At 45.0% G+C, this 16,642-nt stretch overlaps 1 protein-coding gene across 1 annotated transcript; it reads left to right on the forward strand.

The window, feature by feature from the left end:
• Positions 1 to 997: 997 nt before the first annotated feature.
• On the forward strand, positions 998 to 5,346 carry LOC307229020 (hyaluronidase-like; the record flags this gene model as incomplete). The annotated part of the gene is made up of 3 exons (XM_079998891.1): positions 998 to 1,972; positions 2,313 to 2,402; positions 4,876 to 5,346. The coding sequence occupies 3 exons, from the start codon at positions 998 to 1,000 to the stop codon at positions 5,344 to 5,346; spliced, it is 1,536 nt and encodes a 511-aa protein (XP_079855017.1).
• Between the last annotated feature and the right edge of the window lie 11,296 nt (positions 5,347 to 16,642).

Below are 16,642 nucleotides of genomic sequence, written 5' to 3' on the forward strand. Positions count from 1 at the left end.
CTTTGAAAGCTAGCTTGGTCGCAAAGATTCCCAAGGGTCAGGTCACGGCGTCTCTCCCAAACTTGGGGAAAACAGTCACGCGACCCTCCAGCGCTCCCATACGAAGTGGCGATAGCAGGAATTACATGTGGGCATCTGACATAAGTCACTGGAAAAGAGAAGAAATAAGGAGAACAAAGTATTTGAGTAAAGATGAATCTGTGTGATGTGTGTTTTGCAATGTTTGTGATGGTAACCGGGTGCAAAATTAACACTTCTTGGTACGTCCCAAGATCCATAGTGAGAGTCCACCCAACTCCATGATCTACTTCGGGATCCACTTCAGGATCCACTTAAACCCCACAGTGAGAGTCCACTCACCTCCAGGATCCACTCCAGGAGCCGCTCCAGGATCCACTCCAACCCCCCAATAAAACACATATGTGTGTCATACATATTATGTGTGTCACAATACACAAAAACAAATGCAAAGCGAGCCACACCCGAATCAATCATTTAATGTGTATTAAGCATTTAAAATTTCTAAGCAGGCACATTTTTTTTGATGGAGGAATTTACTTTTTATGCATTTAAAAATTTTGGATTGCGGCTCTTTTTCCATTTGTTTTTTAATTTTGTTTATGTTTCATTTTATTATTCATATATTTTTAATTGTCACAGAATTGTCTCGCCCACGGAATAGCATCACACAAGTGTTCAAGTATCTTGCTATAAAGCTACTTGAGGTATATTTGTGTACTGTAGCTTCACTCAACTCACTCTTACCTTCTTGGATTTTTCAAGTCAGTGCAGGAATCAAACCTGCAGCCAGCAATCACTTGCTCCCTCTGAGGTAAGTGAAGCATTGTTGTGCTGTGGATTTTGGAGCAGTCCAGGTTATTAACCATCATTTATTTTCACCAGCTGGGTTGTCTTTGCTCACTGAAGCTCATAATGTGTCGGTGTTCTCTGCAAATGTGTCACCTTCCCTCTGTTACTTTGCATTTCCCTTTCATGCATGCTGCAGGATAACTCACTGATCGAGGACCTGGGTCCCATGGCGCTGATTGGGGCCCGTCTCATGGTGCTGGCCATGTGGGTCGGTGTGGGAATGAAGCTGGTGGTTCTGGGTGAACAGATGAAGCAGGCCCATGCTCCTATCATTCCACAACGCCCCTTTGTGGTTATCTGGAACGCTCCCACTGAGGCATGCCGCCTGCGTTACAAAGTGGACCTAGATCTGAGTATTTTTGACATTGTGGCAAACCTCAACGAAACCCTGAATGGGCCCAACGTCACTATATTCTACCACAGTCACCTTGGGTACTACCCCTACTACTCCGATGCTGGGGTCCCGATCAATGGCGGGCTGCCGCAAAACCAGAGTCTGTCCAAGCATTTGAGCAAAGCTCGTGCTGACATTGACAAATTGATTCCCTATAAGGACTTCCGTGGCCTCGGCGTTATTGACTGGGAGAACTGGAGGCCACAGTGGGTCCGCAACTGGGGCACCAAGAACATCTACCGCAACAAGTCCAAGGAACAGATCCGGAAGCGTCATCCGGAATGGCCTGAGAGCGAGGTGGAAAAAGCAGCGAAAGAGGGTTTCGAGCAAGCTGGACAGTCCTTCATGAACTCCACCTTGGCCTTGGCTGAGGGTCGCAGACCAGACGGTCTGTGGGGGTTTTACTTGTACCCAGACTGCTACAATTATGGCTACAAAAAGCACCCCCAGAATTACACTGGAGAATGCCCCAATGTGGAGCATGTTCGTAACGACCACCTCATGTGGCTATGGAGGGAAAGCAAGGCCCTGTATCCCTCCATCTACTTGGAATACGAGTTGAAATCTTCAGCCAATGCGGTCAAGTTTGTCCACTATCGTGTGAAGGAAGCCATGAGGATCGCAACCATAGCTCGTACAGACTACACTTTACCTGTGTTTGTCTACTCTAGACCCTTCTATGCCTACACCTTTGTGGTCCTTTCAGAAGTAAGTTGCATATTGTACTCTGGAAAATGTCATTAGACTAATTTTTTAGACAGTATTTGAAAGTATTGTCAATGCCTGGAGTGCATTACTGCATAAAATAAAGCAAATTATTAGGCTTCTGTAGGAAGCAGTTGGCCAAATTACACGGTCCACTGAGCAGAATGTATACCAAATATTGTCCATAAAATTGGAGCTAGACTGTAGAATTGCCTTGAGTTTAGGGTTAGTTCATGTTGTATGTGGGTAGTGTCAAAAAAACAAAGAGCATTTAACACTGAGCAGACCTCTGTGCTGGGTGCCAGGTGAAGCCAGATTTCCGTTTTGTGATGTGTTCCTTCAGAGAGACCTGGTACACACCATCGGGGAGAGTGCTGCACTGGGTGCGTCAGGTGTCGTTCTCTGGGGGTCGTTGGAGTATGCCCGCTCAAAGGTAAAGACAGATACAGAATGCGAGGCAAACAACACATACAAGTTAAACACAGTATTTACACTATCTGAGCAAGTCATAGAGAGCAATGAATGAACCTTCCACTCGAAATTTGTGATCTAGTTGCGCAGGATGTCCAGAATCAAGAAGTGGCAGGATCCCAGGAGGTAGAATGGTTAAATATAACCTATCATGTGTAGTGAGAAGGTACAATACCACTTGGTTGGTCAATTGTACAAAAACATTGCCGTATTTACTGTGTTGGCTGCGTGAACGCCACAAACCTTTTTTTGATACATCAGATGTTAGACTCGCTTCACCTGCCACTTGTGTACTCACGATTTTGAGACAAACAGCTACCATGGTGTTCTGACCTGCTTGCCAGAGCACAGCAGATAGATCACAGCAGGATTTTTGTGGAAAGTAAACAGCTGAAAAGCACATAAGGGACCCACCGCATACTTAAGGTACATTTGGTGGCTTTCGACTTTTTCTTACACATCATTTGAAAGTGAAGAATCAGAGCTTCCAAAGAAGGTGTCACTTGTGCAAATCAAGCTAATATTTTTAAAGCTATGACTTGTTAATGACAAGGGTGTGGCAAACCGTGTTTCTGAGATAATCACCTTTAATGATTTTGGTTCATTCAGCCAGCTGCCAGAATGCAAATGGTTGGAGGACCAACAGAGCCTAGCTGTTGTCACATGGCTACTTGACACCCTGCTGAATGGGGCTTGACAGCCTGCTGAATGAGGCAATCGATGCATTGTTCTTGTGTTTTGAAGGAATGTTGAACAGAGTCATCGACACATCCATCTTTTGTTTTTAAAAAAGCTTTTATTAAACAGTAAGAATATACATGTTTTATAAAAGTGGAATTATATAGGAGTTTATAGTGCGCACAACACAACAAAATGTAGAGTCTCAATAATATGAGTCTCTGAAAATCAGCCTCAGTGTGTCATTTAATATTTAAATGTGTGTATGCCAAATCTTCTAAGTTCTTGGGAGTTATTATGTGGGCTTACACCAACCCTACCCCAGCTTCACTCTGAGAGCCTGTTTAGGGCCTCCTTTCATTTTATTCTCATCGCCGGCTGCATTTGCAGGTAAGCTTGAGAATCTTGTGCATTACTACTTGCTCATTATCTGCCACCCATCTCAACGGACGTCATCAAGTCATCAACTTGTTCATCAACGGCCGTATCGTTGGTCTCCTCTGGTGGTTCTTGAAAATATTCCGTTTCATCATCACTTTCTGGTTGAAATCCACTGTTTGAAATGTTCTCCAAATCCAGGATAATATCAAATTCAGCTGCACTGTCGTTCTCAGCATCACTGTCGGAGAACTGACTATCATCACGGAAAATTAAGTCCATTACGTCCTGCTTACACTGACTTGGATCTATTGCTCTGGTCAGATTAAGGTCTGCGATACGATTTAGATCTTCCTCCACCCGCTTCTCGTAATTCTTAACAACACGGAGATGAACGTTTTCACATACAAGTGAAACCGAAGGAGCCTCGTCTTGTTTACAGAAGTGACGTCAGCATTTCTTCTTCAATAGTACATTTTCGTACACGCCTATCCACAATGATGTCTCCGTGTGTGTGTAAAAGTAGTACGATTTCAAGGTTGAACTCTATCACAAAGGTTTCATATTGTGACTTCAAATCACATATAATATGGAGGAATGATCTTCACCTGGATAAGTCGCTTTAAAGGAGCAATCGATCGACGTTGTTCAGCACTATTCAGCGTCTCGGTAAGTGAACTGTGTTTCCCCATGTAATCAAATGGGAATATTTAACTCCATGGTTGACCATTTTTTTACTATTTAGAATTCAAACTCGGTTTTGAAAATTCTTTGAAAGACAAAAAAAACCACAAAGGAACATGAATCTGGAAAAATCTACACTTCAGATTCAATATCATCAGCAGAAATATTGCTGAATGCAGCTTGCTTTAACTATTTTTCATGGTTTCTTAAAATAGTGAATATCTCCTGCAGGCTGTGACTCACTGAACTAAGGAAAGCTCCTGCCTCACGGGGGACCAGTTGGTTAGTTCTGTTGATAAAGACACTGCGTGGTGGCTGTGGCCTGCATTACATCCTGTTTATAGCTGGTACCTCTGTAAATCACACAGCAACTGGATCTCTAGCTGCTGTCACAAAAACATATCACTTAAGTAGTGTTGTTTTTGATGTTTTCATCATTTGGAATGAATTGGACACAGCAATTACGTGTTGAATGACTTACATGACTTTTTTATGAAGGTTTTCTATGACAGCTCTTCTGAGGAATTTCCAAAAAACATACAATCTACATTTTATAATTTAACACTATAAAGTATTCATGTAATCTCACCCTATTCTTAAGAATTAAATTCATGTTAGAAGGAAAACAAATATTTTTGCCACAGCTTTAAACATAGCCTTTTCCCCAGTTTATGTTTGCTTCCATGTTTCTCCAGGAGAACTGCCTGGTCGTGAAGAAGTACATCGATGGCCTCCTGGGTCATTACGTCGTCAACGTTACCTCGGCTGCTGAGCAGTGCAGCAAAGCCTTGTGCAAGAATAACGGGAGGTGTGTCCGTAAGAGCCTGGACTCAGGCGCCTACCTCCACCTGAACCCGCGGTTCTTCCACATCCAGCAGACCCCCACCCCAAGAGGGCCACGCTTCCACGTGAGCGGTCACCTCAACAACCATGACATCCTGGACATGAAGAAAAAGTTCACCTGCCAGTGCTACCAGGGCTGGACCGGGGATTACTGCGAGATACCCCAGGTCCCTCCTCTTCCACTAGGAGACCCCTCCCTGCTTAGCCCCACAGACAACAGCCTCCTGGGGGACATCCTCCTCTTACTGTCCCTGCATTTCTCCTGCCTGCGCATCATCATGTTCCTGGGACTCTGTCTGATCATCAAGTGTCTGATACTCTAGCACAGGGGGGCCAACACTTTTTTGGCTTGCGAGCTACTTTGAAATTGACCAGGTCAAAATGATCTACTTGAAATAAAAAAAGGCTAAACATATTTATTTATATACTGTATATACTGAGTATCCTTTACATATACATATATGTTGGCATAACTTGCATCACTGCACGAACCCTTACGGCACAATACAATAAAATACATTCATGGTCACTACCTTACTCTGATGACTTGCACTGAATGGAGGCGGCCAGGGTTGTATTGCCGGACAGTAGCTGCTGGTAGCCAGCCTCAAGCAGGCGTCCAATGATCATCAGTCATGGTGGAACGGTATTTAAACTTAATATTCTTCATGGGGGAAAAGGCTGACTCGCATAAATGAGTATAGCCGAATAATACAATCGAGGAGGTAGCACATTTACTCATGTTTGGGTACTTTTCCTCCGTGAGTAAGTTCCAAAACTGCCCATGAACCCTGGACTTCAGCTCAATGTCAGCCTGTAGTGTCAACATCTCATTCTCCACTGCAGACCAGTTCAGGTGAAACAGTGTTGGAGTGAATCAACCTCAATATCTTCCCTAAATGGGTAGCACATAAATATGGCAATTGGCTTGAGAAGAGCAAAGTCTTCTCAATAGAATAGAATAGAGATGGGAGTTTCTTCCCGGAAGCCAATGTCAATGCTGACCTCACCAGGGGTCCTAACAAAAAGCACTGAGTCACTCACACTGCCTTACTGTACTGTATGTAGCATACTGTACCGCATACTGTATCACTGTTCAGGGTTACTGCATACTGTGCTGTATTGCTGTTCTGTTCGGTGTTACTGTATTGACTTTGACTGAGAGAATGTTGTGTTTTTGTCCCGCTGAGGAAACCTCCCACAGCCTCCGACCAAGGTGCTGTGATGTGAACATCGCTTTGCTGTTACGCTCTTAAAAAATCAAATATTCTGTTCATTGCAGCCTCGTGTTTTCAATTCTTTCCTGTTTTGGGTTTGGGTGGTTGGGTTAAAGTTGACTCGCAGGTGGAACAAGCGCAATGTCTCCAAGATGGTAGGATGGTTTGTTTCGGGGGTTTTCAGTCCAGTTCCGGTGATTTTTGGGTGAGTTTGTCGCCGTGATGAGGTTTTCAATCCGTGTGATCGTTCTGGATTGGGGTTTGGGAGCCCCTCCCCCTCCCCAATCAAACCTCATCCAACTGGAGAATCCCTCCATTGAACAGACATGGAACTGGGATGAACGACACTCGTGTTTTTTTTTTTTTTTTTTAACCAATATTAGATGTGACGTTTAGGAACCGTACTGTCTAAAATTGTCCAAGGCCCCTGATTGAGAATATTAATATTCTCCAAAATAATATTGAGTGGGCTGACAGTATCTGGTAAAACATATTTGTGTTACATTAACTTTGACCTTATTTATAACAATAAAAAATGTAAACCTGAAGTACTTAGATACCAGAAAAGGATCAGTAAACTATATTGTTTATTTTTTTCTGGAAAGTATGTATTCTGTCTAATGTATTTTACCCAAACATGTTTGACATGTTTGTTTGATTTGAAATTTAAAGCACTATTGAATCCAGCAATATTTGATGGATTGAATTTCCCGTTTTAAGTTCATGAAATATATAAATTCTGACCCGCTGCGCCCTCTGATGTATTTAATGTAATGCATTTTTATAATTCTGTCCTGCGCTCCCTGGAGGTGATACGTGTATATATAATATACCATACTTAATGTATCCTATATGCATTTGTATATTTATACAAATGAAGCAATACAAATAACCATATAGATACAAACTACAACAAAAACTTTACTAGAATAAAAATCTTATGTTCAATAAGTTCAAGTTCAAGAGCTTATTTGTCACATACATATGCATACGGTCATAAATATATGCAGTGACATGTCAAGCGTAAAAGGAAAAAAGAAAATAAACAATTTAGAGAAAGAAAGAAACAATTATTTGATATATTAAACGTATTGATTGCACTTCGTTTAATGTAATAATTAACGTATTTAATCTTCAGTATGTAAAATAATATATTTCAGGTATTTAATCTTCAGTATTAAATGTATTTGGATTCTGTCCTCCAGTGAGCTCTGGCGGTGGAACAGTGCATTATATACAAAACACTAAGATGCAGAGTTAATTTCTCATTCAATTCACAGCGATGGTTCAAACTCTGGGTAATGAAGCATGAGAACTAACTTGTTTTACCTCTATTTATGATGTTGTAATGCTGTGGTGCTTCACCTTTTATGTTTAATTTTGTCTATTCACTTACATTGTTGCTGCTTTCTTGGATTTTCGACCGAAAAGTCTTTAATTACATTCAATACCATCGACTTTTGTATGTATTCCTTCAAATTTTATTTATTTCATTTAGGATTAATGTAACAACTTGTGTCATTTTAAATGTGCAATGTGAATTAAGAAGTATGATGTCATTTCTGAAACTCACACATACATTAAATTATTTATCTGTGTGTGGATCTATGTATCTATATATCTGTGTGTATAAATATATATACAGTCATACAGTGGACTTACGAGTTTAATTCGTTCCGTGACAGAGCTTGTAATTCAATCTGCTCGTATAGCAAATCAATTTTCCCCATTGAAATTGGTTGAAATGTCATTAAACTGTTCCAGCAAAACATAATAAAACACAATAAAAGATAATGTGTGGATCATTTTTGCTTTCTCGCAGATTATACCCTCCGTCACGCTATCTCCTGTGAGCTGCTTCTCTGTCAACCACACCAACAGCAGATTCTTCATCTTTTCATGGACAGCGCTCCGCAGCGTAGACATTATTTTAATGCCCTTGGCTGGCGTAGTACCCTTTATCGTCTCCTTCTGCTTCAGTATGGTACATATCGTAAAAGTACTCGTGCTGCCTCGCCAATTCCATCACACGCACACCTCGCTCATGTTTTTCTATCATTTTGCGCTTTAAGTCAATGGACATCATCCGCTTGTTCTTCTCAGCACTTTTCACCTCCCTGGTGCGTGTGACCTTGAATTCCTCTGTCAGACCGCTGAAGGGAAGCTGCAACTTGGTGGAATTCCGATACAGGGCGAGGCTGCATAGAGACCGAGGGAGCCCCAACCACCTCCGCAGAAACTGGCTGATGGTCTTCTCCAGAGGCTCCACAGTTGTCATAAGCACCTCATAAACAAGAAGGGGCCAGAGTAACCTCAGTAGGACATATTAGTACATCCAGGCTTTGTATTTCCCTGGAAGCCACGACTTGTCGATTGCAATGAGCCAGTTTGCAGGTCAGGGAGCTATCTGAGGGCAGCAGAACTGGTCAGCCACTTTACCTTTCTTCAGGACCAGAGACCTGGACTTGGCCAGTGAGAAGAGTGGCACCGAGATTGTACAGCCGGTGATTATGCCCTTCTCCAGCTGTTGCCAGTCCGATGTTGATGATCCTGAAGAGACTCTCAATCAGAAGTTGTTGAATTAGTCCGGAATGAGTTTTCGGATCACCTCTGGTACATGGTGTCTTGTCAGTGCTGTTTCTATGAACTTGTGTGAAATGGATCCATAGGCATTGGTTAGGTCCAGCCAGAGTGCTGAAAGGTCTCCTCTGCTTTCCCGTGCCTCTCGGATCAGCTGAGTCACTACCCCCGTGTGCTTTAGGCATCCAGGTACTCCTGGGACTCCACCCTTTTGTACTGAGGTGTCCACAGGGGGACAAAATCTTAAAGAAGATCTTCCCTTCTATGCAGAGCAGTGAGATAATATGGAACTGCTCGATGTTATTTGAGTTCCCTTCTTTTGGTATCCAGACACCCTCCGCAGACCTCCACTGGGCAGCGACTTTTCCTCTCCGCCAGATCACCTTTTAACGATCTTCCAAAGTCGCACAAATAGCCTTGGGCACTGCTTATGGACCCTGTAGGGAACTCCGCTGGGACCGGGGGCAGAACATGCTCTTGCAGAAATCACTACTTCTTTGACCTCTTTCAGGGTGTTGAATTTGGTCACTGGCGCTGGAGGCTTTACGAGCTCCTCACATGGGTCGAGGTCTTGCTCCCTTGCTGTGTCGCTGAAGGTGTTGTTGAGGTGGTGGTTGCCCTCCTCTACAGAGCACAACAGAGGTTGCCTCTTTTCTTCTGCCCCAGTAGTTTCTTGGTGAAGCCAAAGGAGTTGAAAATTAATGCCCTGTGCTTTCGGGCCCTTTCCTTGCCCTTCCTTCGGTGCCACTCAGCCCGCCTGAGTGTGATTACCCGCTTTCTTACGATCTCTCTGAATTCAGACGGGGCAGTTTTCTCCTCCTCTTTTTCCACCTTGAACTGACGCTTCAGGGATTTCAGTTCTTGTCTCAGCTGGCTAATATTAATCTCTCGCTGGTTTGGCCAACCTGGAGTACTTGTGCCTTGCCTTTCTATGACGCCAAACCGTTCTGCCCCTATGCACATTATGAGGGTGCACATAGTGTGGAGTTTCTGGTCGGAATCTCCCTTTGATGTTGACTCCAGGATCTTATCCATGTCTTCGTCCAACAGGAGCCACTCCTTCTTGTTGGCGGCAGGTCACTTCACAAGGGTTCTGGGCCCTGTGGGGTGACTCCGGGCCTGGCTCCTCCTCTGTCTGACCAGGTTCTGCAACCAGCACTCCAGAGCCTGTAGTACTGGCTGCTGCATCGGTGCGTTGCTGCACTCGTCTACCCTGTAGGCAGGCCATTTTTGTCTGGTGGATCTTCAGACCTCTTGGGTTTTTGCACACCTTGCTGCATATGCAGACTGTGCTCATTGTCAATTGTCTGTTTGCTTGGGTCGTTGTTTGTAGGTCTGTCCAATTTGGATTCTCAGATGATAGTTTGTAAATACACCATGTGGTGCTACTTGGACACGTCTTCAGTGACGTACCCGGGGTCATAGGGTGTTTCATGTCACAGGAACCATCTGGTTCTCATGGCACCTGTCAAGGGGTGGGAGATATTAGGCAGCTAGTCAACAGTAAGTTCTTGAAGTTGATGTGTTGGAGCAGGAAAAATGGGAAAGCGTAAGCATATATAATGATTATGTCTTTATGTCTTAACCAAAAATAAGGTCATGTCTTGTTTTTTGACAGACTCTAAATCTCTATAATATACTAAATTTCCTCAAAAACAATGAAATCCAAAATACTACTGTGACGAAAACACAACAGGAAGTTGTGTTTTATCTGGATAAAAAGCTCTGGGACGCCAAGAGCTTCTGGGATCCCAAACAAAGAAGTTAGAGGAGACAGCCAAAGCCCTAGAAAGGGCTGTCCAGAGAAAACCAGTCTGCCATGCCACAATGATGCACCAAGGCGTGCCCCTTACTAGAAACGCCCTAAAGGAGGCGGTCCAGCTCCACATCACCAAAGATCTACACAAGAAAGAGCAGAAGGAATGGCCTCAGCAAGTATCAGAGGGAATGGGTCAAGGCAGGGCTGTGGCCTGCAACCGGAATCCCCACTAGGGCCCAGCAAATGGATGTGTGGAATTTGGCTAAGATAGCAGCAAAGGCGGCAGACAAACGGTGCCAAGATGCTGGGAGAGATCGCAAAAGCAGAGAAAAGGAGAAAGAAAGGACGATCAAGCCCAGCAACTATATCAAACAGACCCTGACGGCCTACCATGAGGTCTATGTGGAACACGGGATGGAGGAAACAACAGCGCCCCCACCCCTGCAAATGCCGGTACTGTCAACACCGGGAGAAAAGGAAAAGAAGCACCCACCAGAGGCGGACGACAAAGAACCTGTAGCAACCGTGCCCCCTCCATTATATGCCCCGCTATACCCACCACTGCAGGAGGAGGAGACCAAAGACAAGGTGCTGCAATGCCATGTTCTCACCATACCGGAGGGGCCCGTACAGGTGCAATATGGAGGAAGCATGAACGTTGATGACACAGGCAGCAGTGCCAGGCAAGCTGGGGAAGAACGGTACCGCCACCGAAAACAGCAGGAGGGAGAAAGGCCCCCACCCACCGAGAAGTCCGGAAACGAGGCCGAGCGTGACCCACTGGTGCCACCCCGCTTCCTTCCCCCACCGGAGCCCACCAAACTCATCAAACGGGAAAGAAAGGCGGAGAAACAAAAGAGACAGAATGACCAAAGATGAGAGGTGAAGGAAGGAGAATGGGTGTACAACAGTGGGCAGAGGGGTCCTAACTCCTATGTACACACCACCCAGAAGGAATCCGACAGACTCAGAAGACTCACAGACTGATGACGGCCACCAGGCCTCCAAGAAAAAGGCAACTAAAAGGGAAAGAGACGTTGGACCCGTGTCCCACAGCCAAACTGGACATCTCACTGCCAACCCTGAGGGTGAGGACACCACAGCTACATTGGTGGAGACCCTGTGGGTAGTGAAGACCACTTTCAGCACGATCGCCTAAGCGGTACAAGAGGAAAGAGAAGGGCCCGGTGGGTCCGACGTCAAAACAAATAAACAACCAAACAGTACGCAAAACCAGACTGAGGGCACGACAAAAAAGGGGAAAAACAGGGGAGAAAACAATTAAGTGTAAGAAGAAGAGGCGGGACCCTCCACAGAGAGCCTCCAGCGCAAAGCCGCAGTGCTCTTGACAAAATCGACCAGGTAGACAGTTCCCTTTACTTGAAGCACCTGGAGGGGATGGACGCAAGACATACGTCCCATGGAGTCACCGGGACATGAGTGGGTTGGAAGGAAAACTACCACCCCTACAGGCAGGAGCTATCCAATGGGTGAGAAAGTTTGAAGCAATTACTGTGGCGGACAAACTGGCTATAGGAGACATGAGAGCAGTTTTAGCAGCGGCCAAAGGATCAATAGTACTACGCCAAATTGAAGAAGAGACGGGACCAGCCATCTCCCTGATCGAGAGCCATTCGACCCGCACCCGCATCTGGGGAGCACTGAGAACCCTGAGAAGGCCTGTGCCCAAGACCAGGAGAAGAACCCCATGCCTACATGACAAGAGCGGCGAAACTATGGGAGGACCAGTACGGAGAAAACCCCCAGCACATCCCACTGGGCCTGGTGTTGTTCAAGAAAGCAGTCACCGACCGTCTCCCTACTGGAGTCCAAGATAAGTTAGAAGACATTGTGGAAGTGGGTCAAAAATCGGACCCAGAACCTCTGAACCTGGTCTCCACCACCATCTACTGGTCCAGACTACAACCCGACCAATCCCCGGAGAATAGCCTATTCCAGACATTTGCGCAATGGAAACAGTGGATCATCATGCAAGGCCCATACGAAGACCCATTCAACCCCCTACACTGTACACTTCATGTCACAACATGTCACCCTCCCCTATGATGGGTTGGGAAGAACAAAAAGAACAACAACAGACTTCATCCTGGGAGAGAAAGGAGTGGCTGCTGTTGCCCTCCTCGCCCCGGAGCCACTCCTCTGGTATACCCGCGCCCCTGAAAGTGACCCTCACATCACCCTGATGGTGGCCAGTGGACACAAGGCAAACAATTAGGCCCAATGGTCAAGAGAGCACTAGATGTCCAACAGTGGCTACCCACTGACAACCCCCTGCTGCACACAAATAAAAAAGACACCCTCTGGAGAATAAGTCACTCCAGCAGGCACACCCCACACCTGGACAACCGGAACCTATAATATAGGACACACTGCCCAGCATTGCATCACCATCAAACTACAACCACACGCCACACCAATTTGGAAACCACAGTACCCCCTGAAACAGAAGGCGGAAGGAGGAATCGCTGACACGATCGAAGGCCTGAATGGAACACCCCCTTACTACCAATACAGAAGGTAGACTGCTGCACCTGGCGCATGGTGCACGATCTCAGAGAGGTCAACCTCTGTGTACAGGCTCCACTAGAGAAAGTGCCAAACCCTCAGGTAGCACTCAATGCTATTACACCAGAGCATACATGGTTCTCAGTAGTGGACCTAGTGAATGCCTTCTTCGGCCTTCCACTAGCCGAAGAGTCTCGAGAGATCTTCGCCTTCACCTACAAGAAATGCCAGTACACATACACCTGGATGCCCCAAGGGTACCGAAGGACTCCCACCCTCTTCAACGAATGCCTGAAAAAGGATCTGGCCAGCCTGCCGCTCCCACAAGGAGCAGTGCTCATTCAATACGTGGATGACATGCTACTTGGGGCCCCGGACATGGCTACCTGCCTGCAAGCCACAGAAGCTCTGCTGCAGTAAGTCGCCAGCAAAGGCTACAAGCTCAAACGGAGCAAACTGGTGCGCCAACAAGTCATCTTCCTCGGAAAGGTCCTAGGAGGGGACAGCCGTGAGATAAGCCAGGTGCACAAAGACTCTATCGCCACATTTCCCAAACCCATCACAATGCAAATGCTTGCATTTCTGGGCCTCACAGGCTACAGTCACTCCTACATCCCCGACTGCACTGGCCGCACCGATGCGTTACGCAGGATAGTTGGTGCGGCTGGAAATCGCCAACTGAAAGCTCCCCTCGAATGGACACCGGCAGTAGAACAAGCGTTCACTGACCTGAAAACTGCAATGGCCAATGCAATGGCCAATGCAATGGCCAATGCAATGGCCAATGCAATGGCCAATGCAATGGCGTTAGCCGCCCCAGACAACTCACAACCATTCCACCTGGATGTGTCAGAAAGGAAAGGATTCGTCTGCGCTGTGCTATGGCAGACTCACTCAACAGGGTGGAAAGTACTAACTTTCCACAGCTCCTCTCAGGACAACTCTGAGGAAGGACTACCCCCGTGTGGAGTATTGCCACAATGGCGCGGCTATTGCCGCAAAAGCTATTAACAAAACTGAATACATCCCCACTCAACACCCACTGATTGTGCACACCTCCCACGGCATCAAGGCCTACATAAAAGCTCCCAATTTCGCTCTCACAACTGCAAAAAGAGAAGCCCGCCTAGCGGCCATTCTGTCCAAACCCTACTTCTCGTTCACAACCACAGGAGTCAACATGACGGACGCACTGCCCACAGCGGGCAATGGAATTCCCCATGACTGTGTTCTTGTCATAAAAACAGCCCTGAAAGCGCGACCACACCTCCGAGTGGAACCCATCCCCGACCCAGACGTAACACTGTACACGGATGGCTGCTGCTACAGAACCCCAGATGGCGTGAATGTGGCATCCTGGGCTGTGGTAGCCCAGGCTGCAGGAGGGGTATGTGTAACATTTACATTTACATCTACATTTAGTCATTAAGCAGACGCTTTTATCCAAAGTGACTTACAAGGGAGAATAACATTCAAGCTACATTGCAACAGAAACATTAGTGTAACAATAAATAAATACTGCTAAGTAGTGTTAAGTAATTGTAAGTTAGGAGAGGAGGTACTCTCTGAAGAGCTGGGTCTTCAAGTGCTTCTTAAAGACAGAGAGGGAAGCCCTGCTCTGGTGGTTTTTGGCTGCTCGTTCCACCAACGTGGAACTACAAATGAGAATAGCCTCGATTGCTGTGGTTGTGCAGCCGGCAGAGCCAGGCGATGCTCATTTGACGAACGCAGCATCCGGGGGGTAACATGTGCTTTTACAAGAGCATTTAAGTAAGTGGGAGCATTCCCAACAATCACTCTGTAGGCCAGCATCAGAGACTTGAACTTGATGCGAGCGGCTACAGGTCATTTTTACATTTACATTTTACATTTTACATTTAGCAGACGCTTTTATCCAAAGCGACTTACAATTGTTCAAACACCGACGGACGCAGCCATCAGGAGCAATTCGGGGTTAAGTGTCTTGCTCAAGGACACTACAGCATGCTAGCAGGAGGAGCCTGGGATCGAACCAGCGACCTTTGGATTACTAGACGACCAGCTCTACCTCCTGAGCTCCCATCCCCATGGCATCCCCACAGGTAACCAGTGGAGCTCAATAAGCAGCGGAGTAACGTGTGCCCTCTTTGGCTGGTTGAGCACCAGTCGCACCGCCACATTCTGTATCATCTGCAGTGGCTTCACCGCACAAGCCGGCAAGCCTGTTAAGAGAGCGTTGCAGTAGTCGAGGCGGGAAATCACCAAGGTTTGTATCAGCAGTTGTGTGGCATATTGGGTCAGGTATGGCCTTTTCGGATATTGAATAATGTGAAGCGGCACGACCTAGAGACTGCGGCAACATCGTCAGAGAATGTCAGTTGGTCATCGATAATGACACCTAGATTCCTTGCAGCTTTGGTAGGAGCAAGAGATAAAGAGTCGATTTCAATATCAATGTTGTAACAAAAGCAAGCGGAATTTTGCCCCAACCAGCCTCGGCACAAAAATCAGAGCTACATGCCATGTGTGTGGCACTACAACAAGCAGAAGACAAAAAGGTCAACCTCCACACGGACTCCAACTATGTGTTTGCACTGGCTCAGCTGGATGCAACACAGATGGCGTAAAACATGCAGAATTGGTTTAGACGCTGCTGCTTCACATTCACAAACCAAAGGACAAGGCTTGTACAAGCGTCGGATCAGAGATGTGCTAAGGAGCAGCTCTCTGAGTCAAACAGTTCATTTTCATGGAGTCAGAGAATATATGGTCAGTTCGACGTCACAGATACAGAGATATACAGTCAGCTAGAACTCTCAGGTGCAGAAAATAATTTGTCAGGACAAGATAAGGCAAGCTTTGAGGATGGGGCAAGCTTTAAGGCAGGAACCCAAGGGAGGACACAATCTAAAAGAATTGAAAGAATTAACCATGTGTGCAAAAACAAAAGTGTGTGACTGGAAGCTACATGAAGTAGTGTTCTTCATTATGTGTGTGGATTATGTTCATGTGATTACATGGATTTAGATATATTGTTACATGCGACTGATATGGGTTCATAAATAAATAAATAAAATAACATAACATAACATAACATAACATAACATAACATAACACTAGACAGGATAAGATAAAATAAGATAAGATAAAATAAGATAAGATCAAATAGAATAAGATAAGATAAAATAAGATAAGATAAGATAACATAAGATAAGATAAAACAAGATAAGATAAAATAAAATAAGATAAGATAGGATAACATTAAATATGATAAAATAAGATAAAATAAGATAAGATAAGATAACATAAAATAAGATAATATAAAATAAGATAAGATAAAATAAGATAATATAAAATAAAATAAGATAGGATAACATTAGATAAGATAAGATAAAATAGATAACATAAAATAAGATAAGATAAAATAAAATAAAATAAAATAAGATAACATAACATAACATAAGATAAGATAAAATAAGATAAGATAAAATAAGATAATATAAAATAAAATAAGATACTTTATTGTCTTGGGCTCCAAGCTGCTGCATCACACAACAC

The sequence above is a fragment of the Zeus faber genome, assembly GCF_960531495.2.
Source record: "Zeus faber genome assembly, chromosome: 4".
Classification (NCBI taxonomy): Eukaryota; Metazoa; Chordata; class Actinopteri; order Zeiformes; family Zeidae; genus Zeus; species Zeus faber.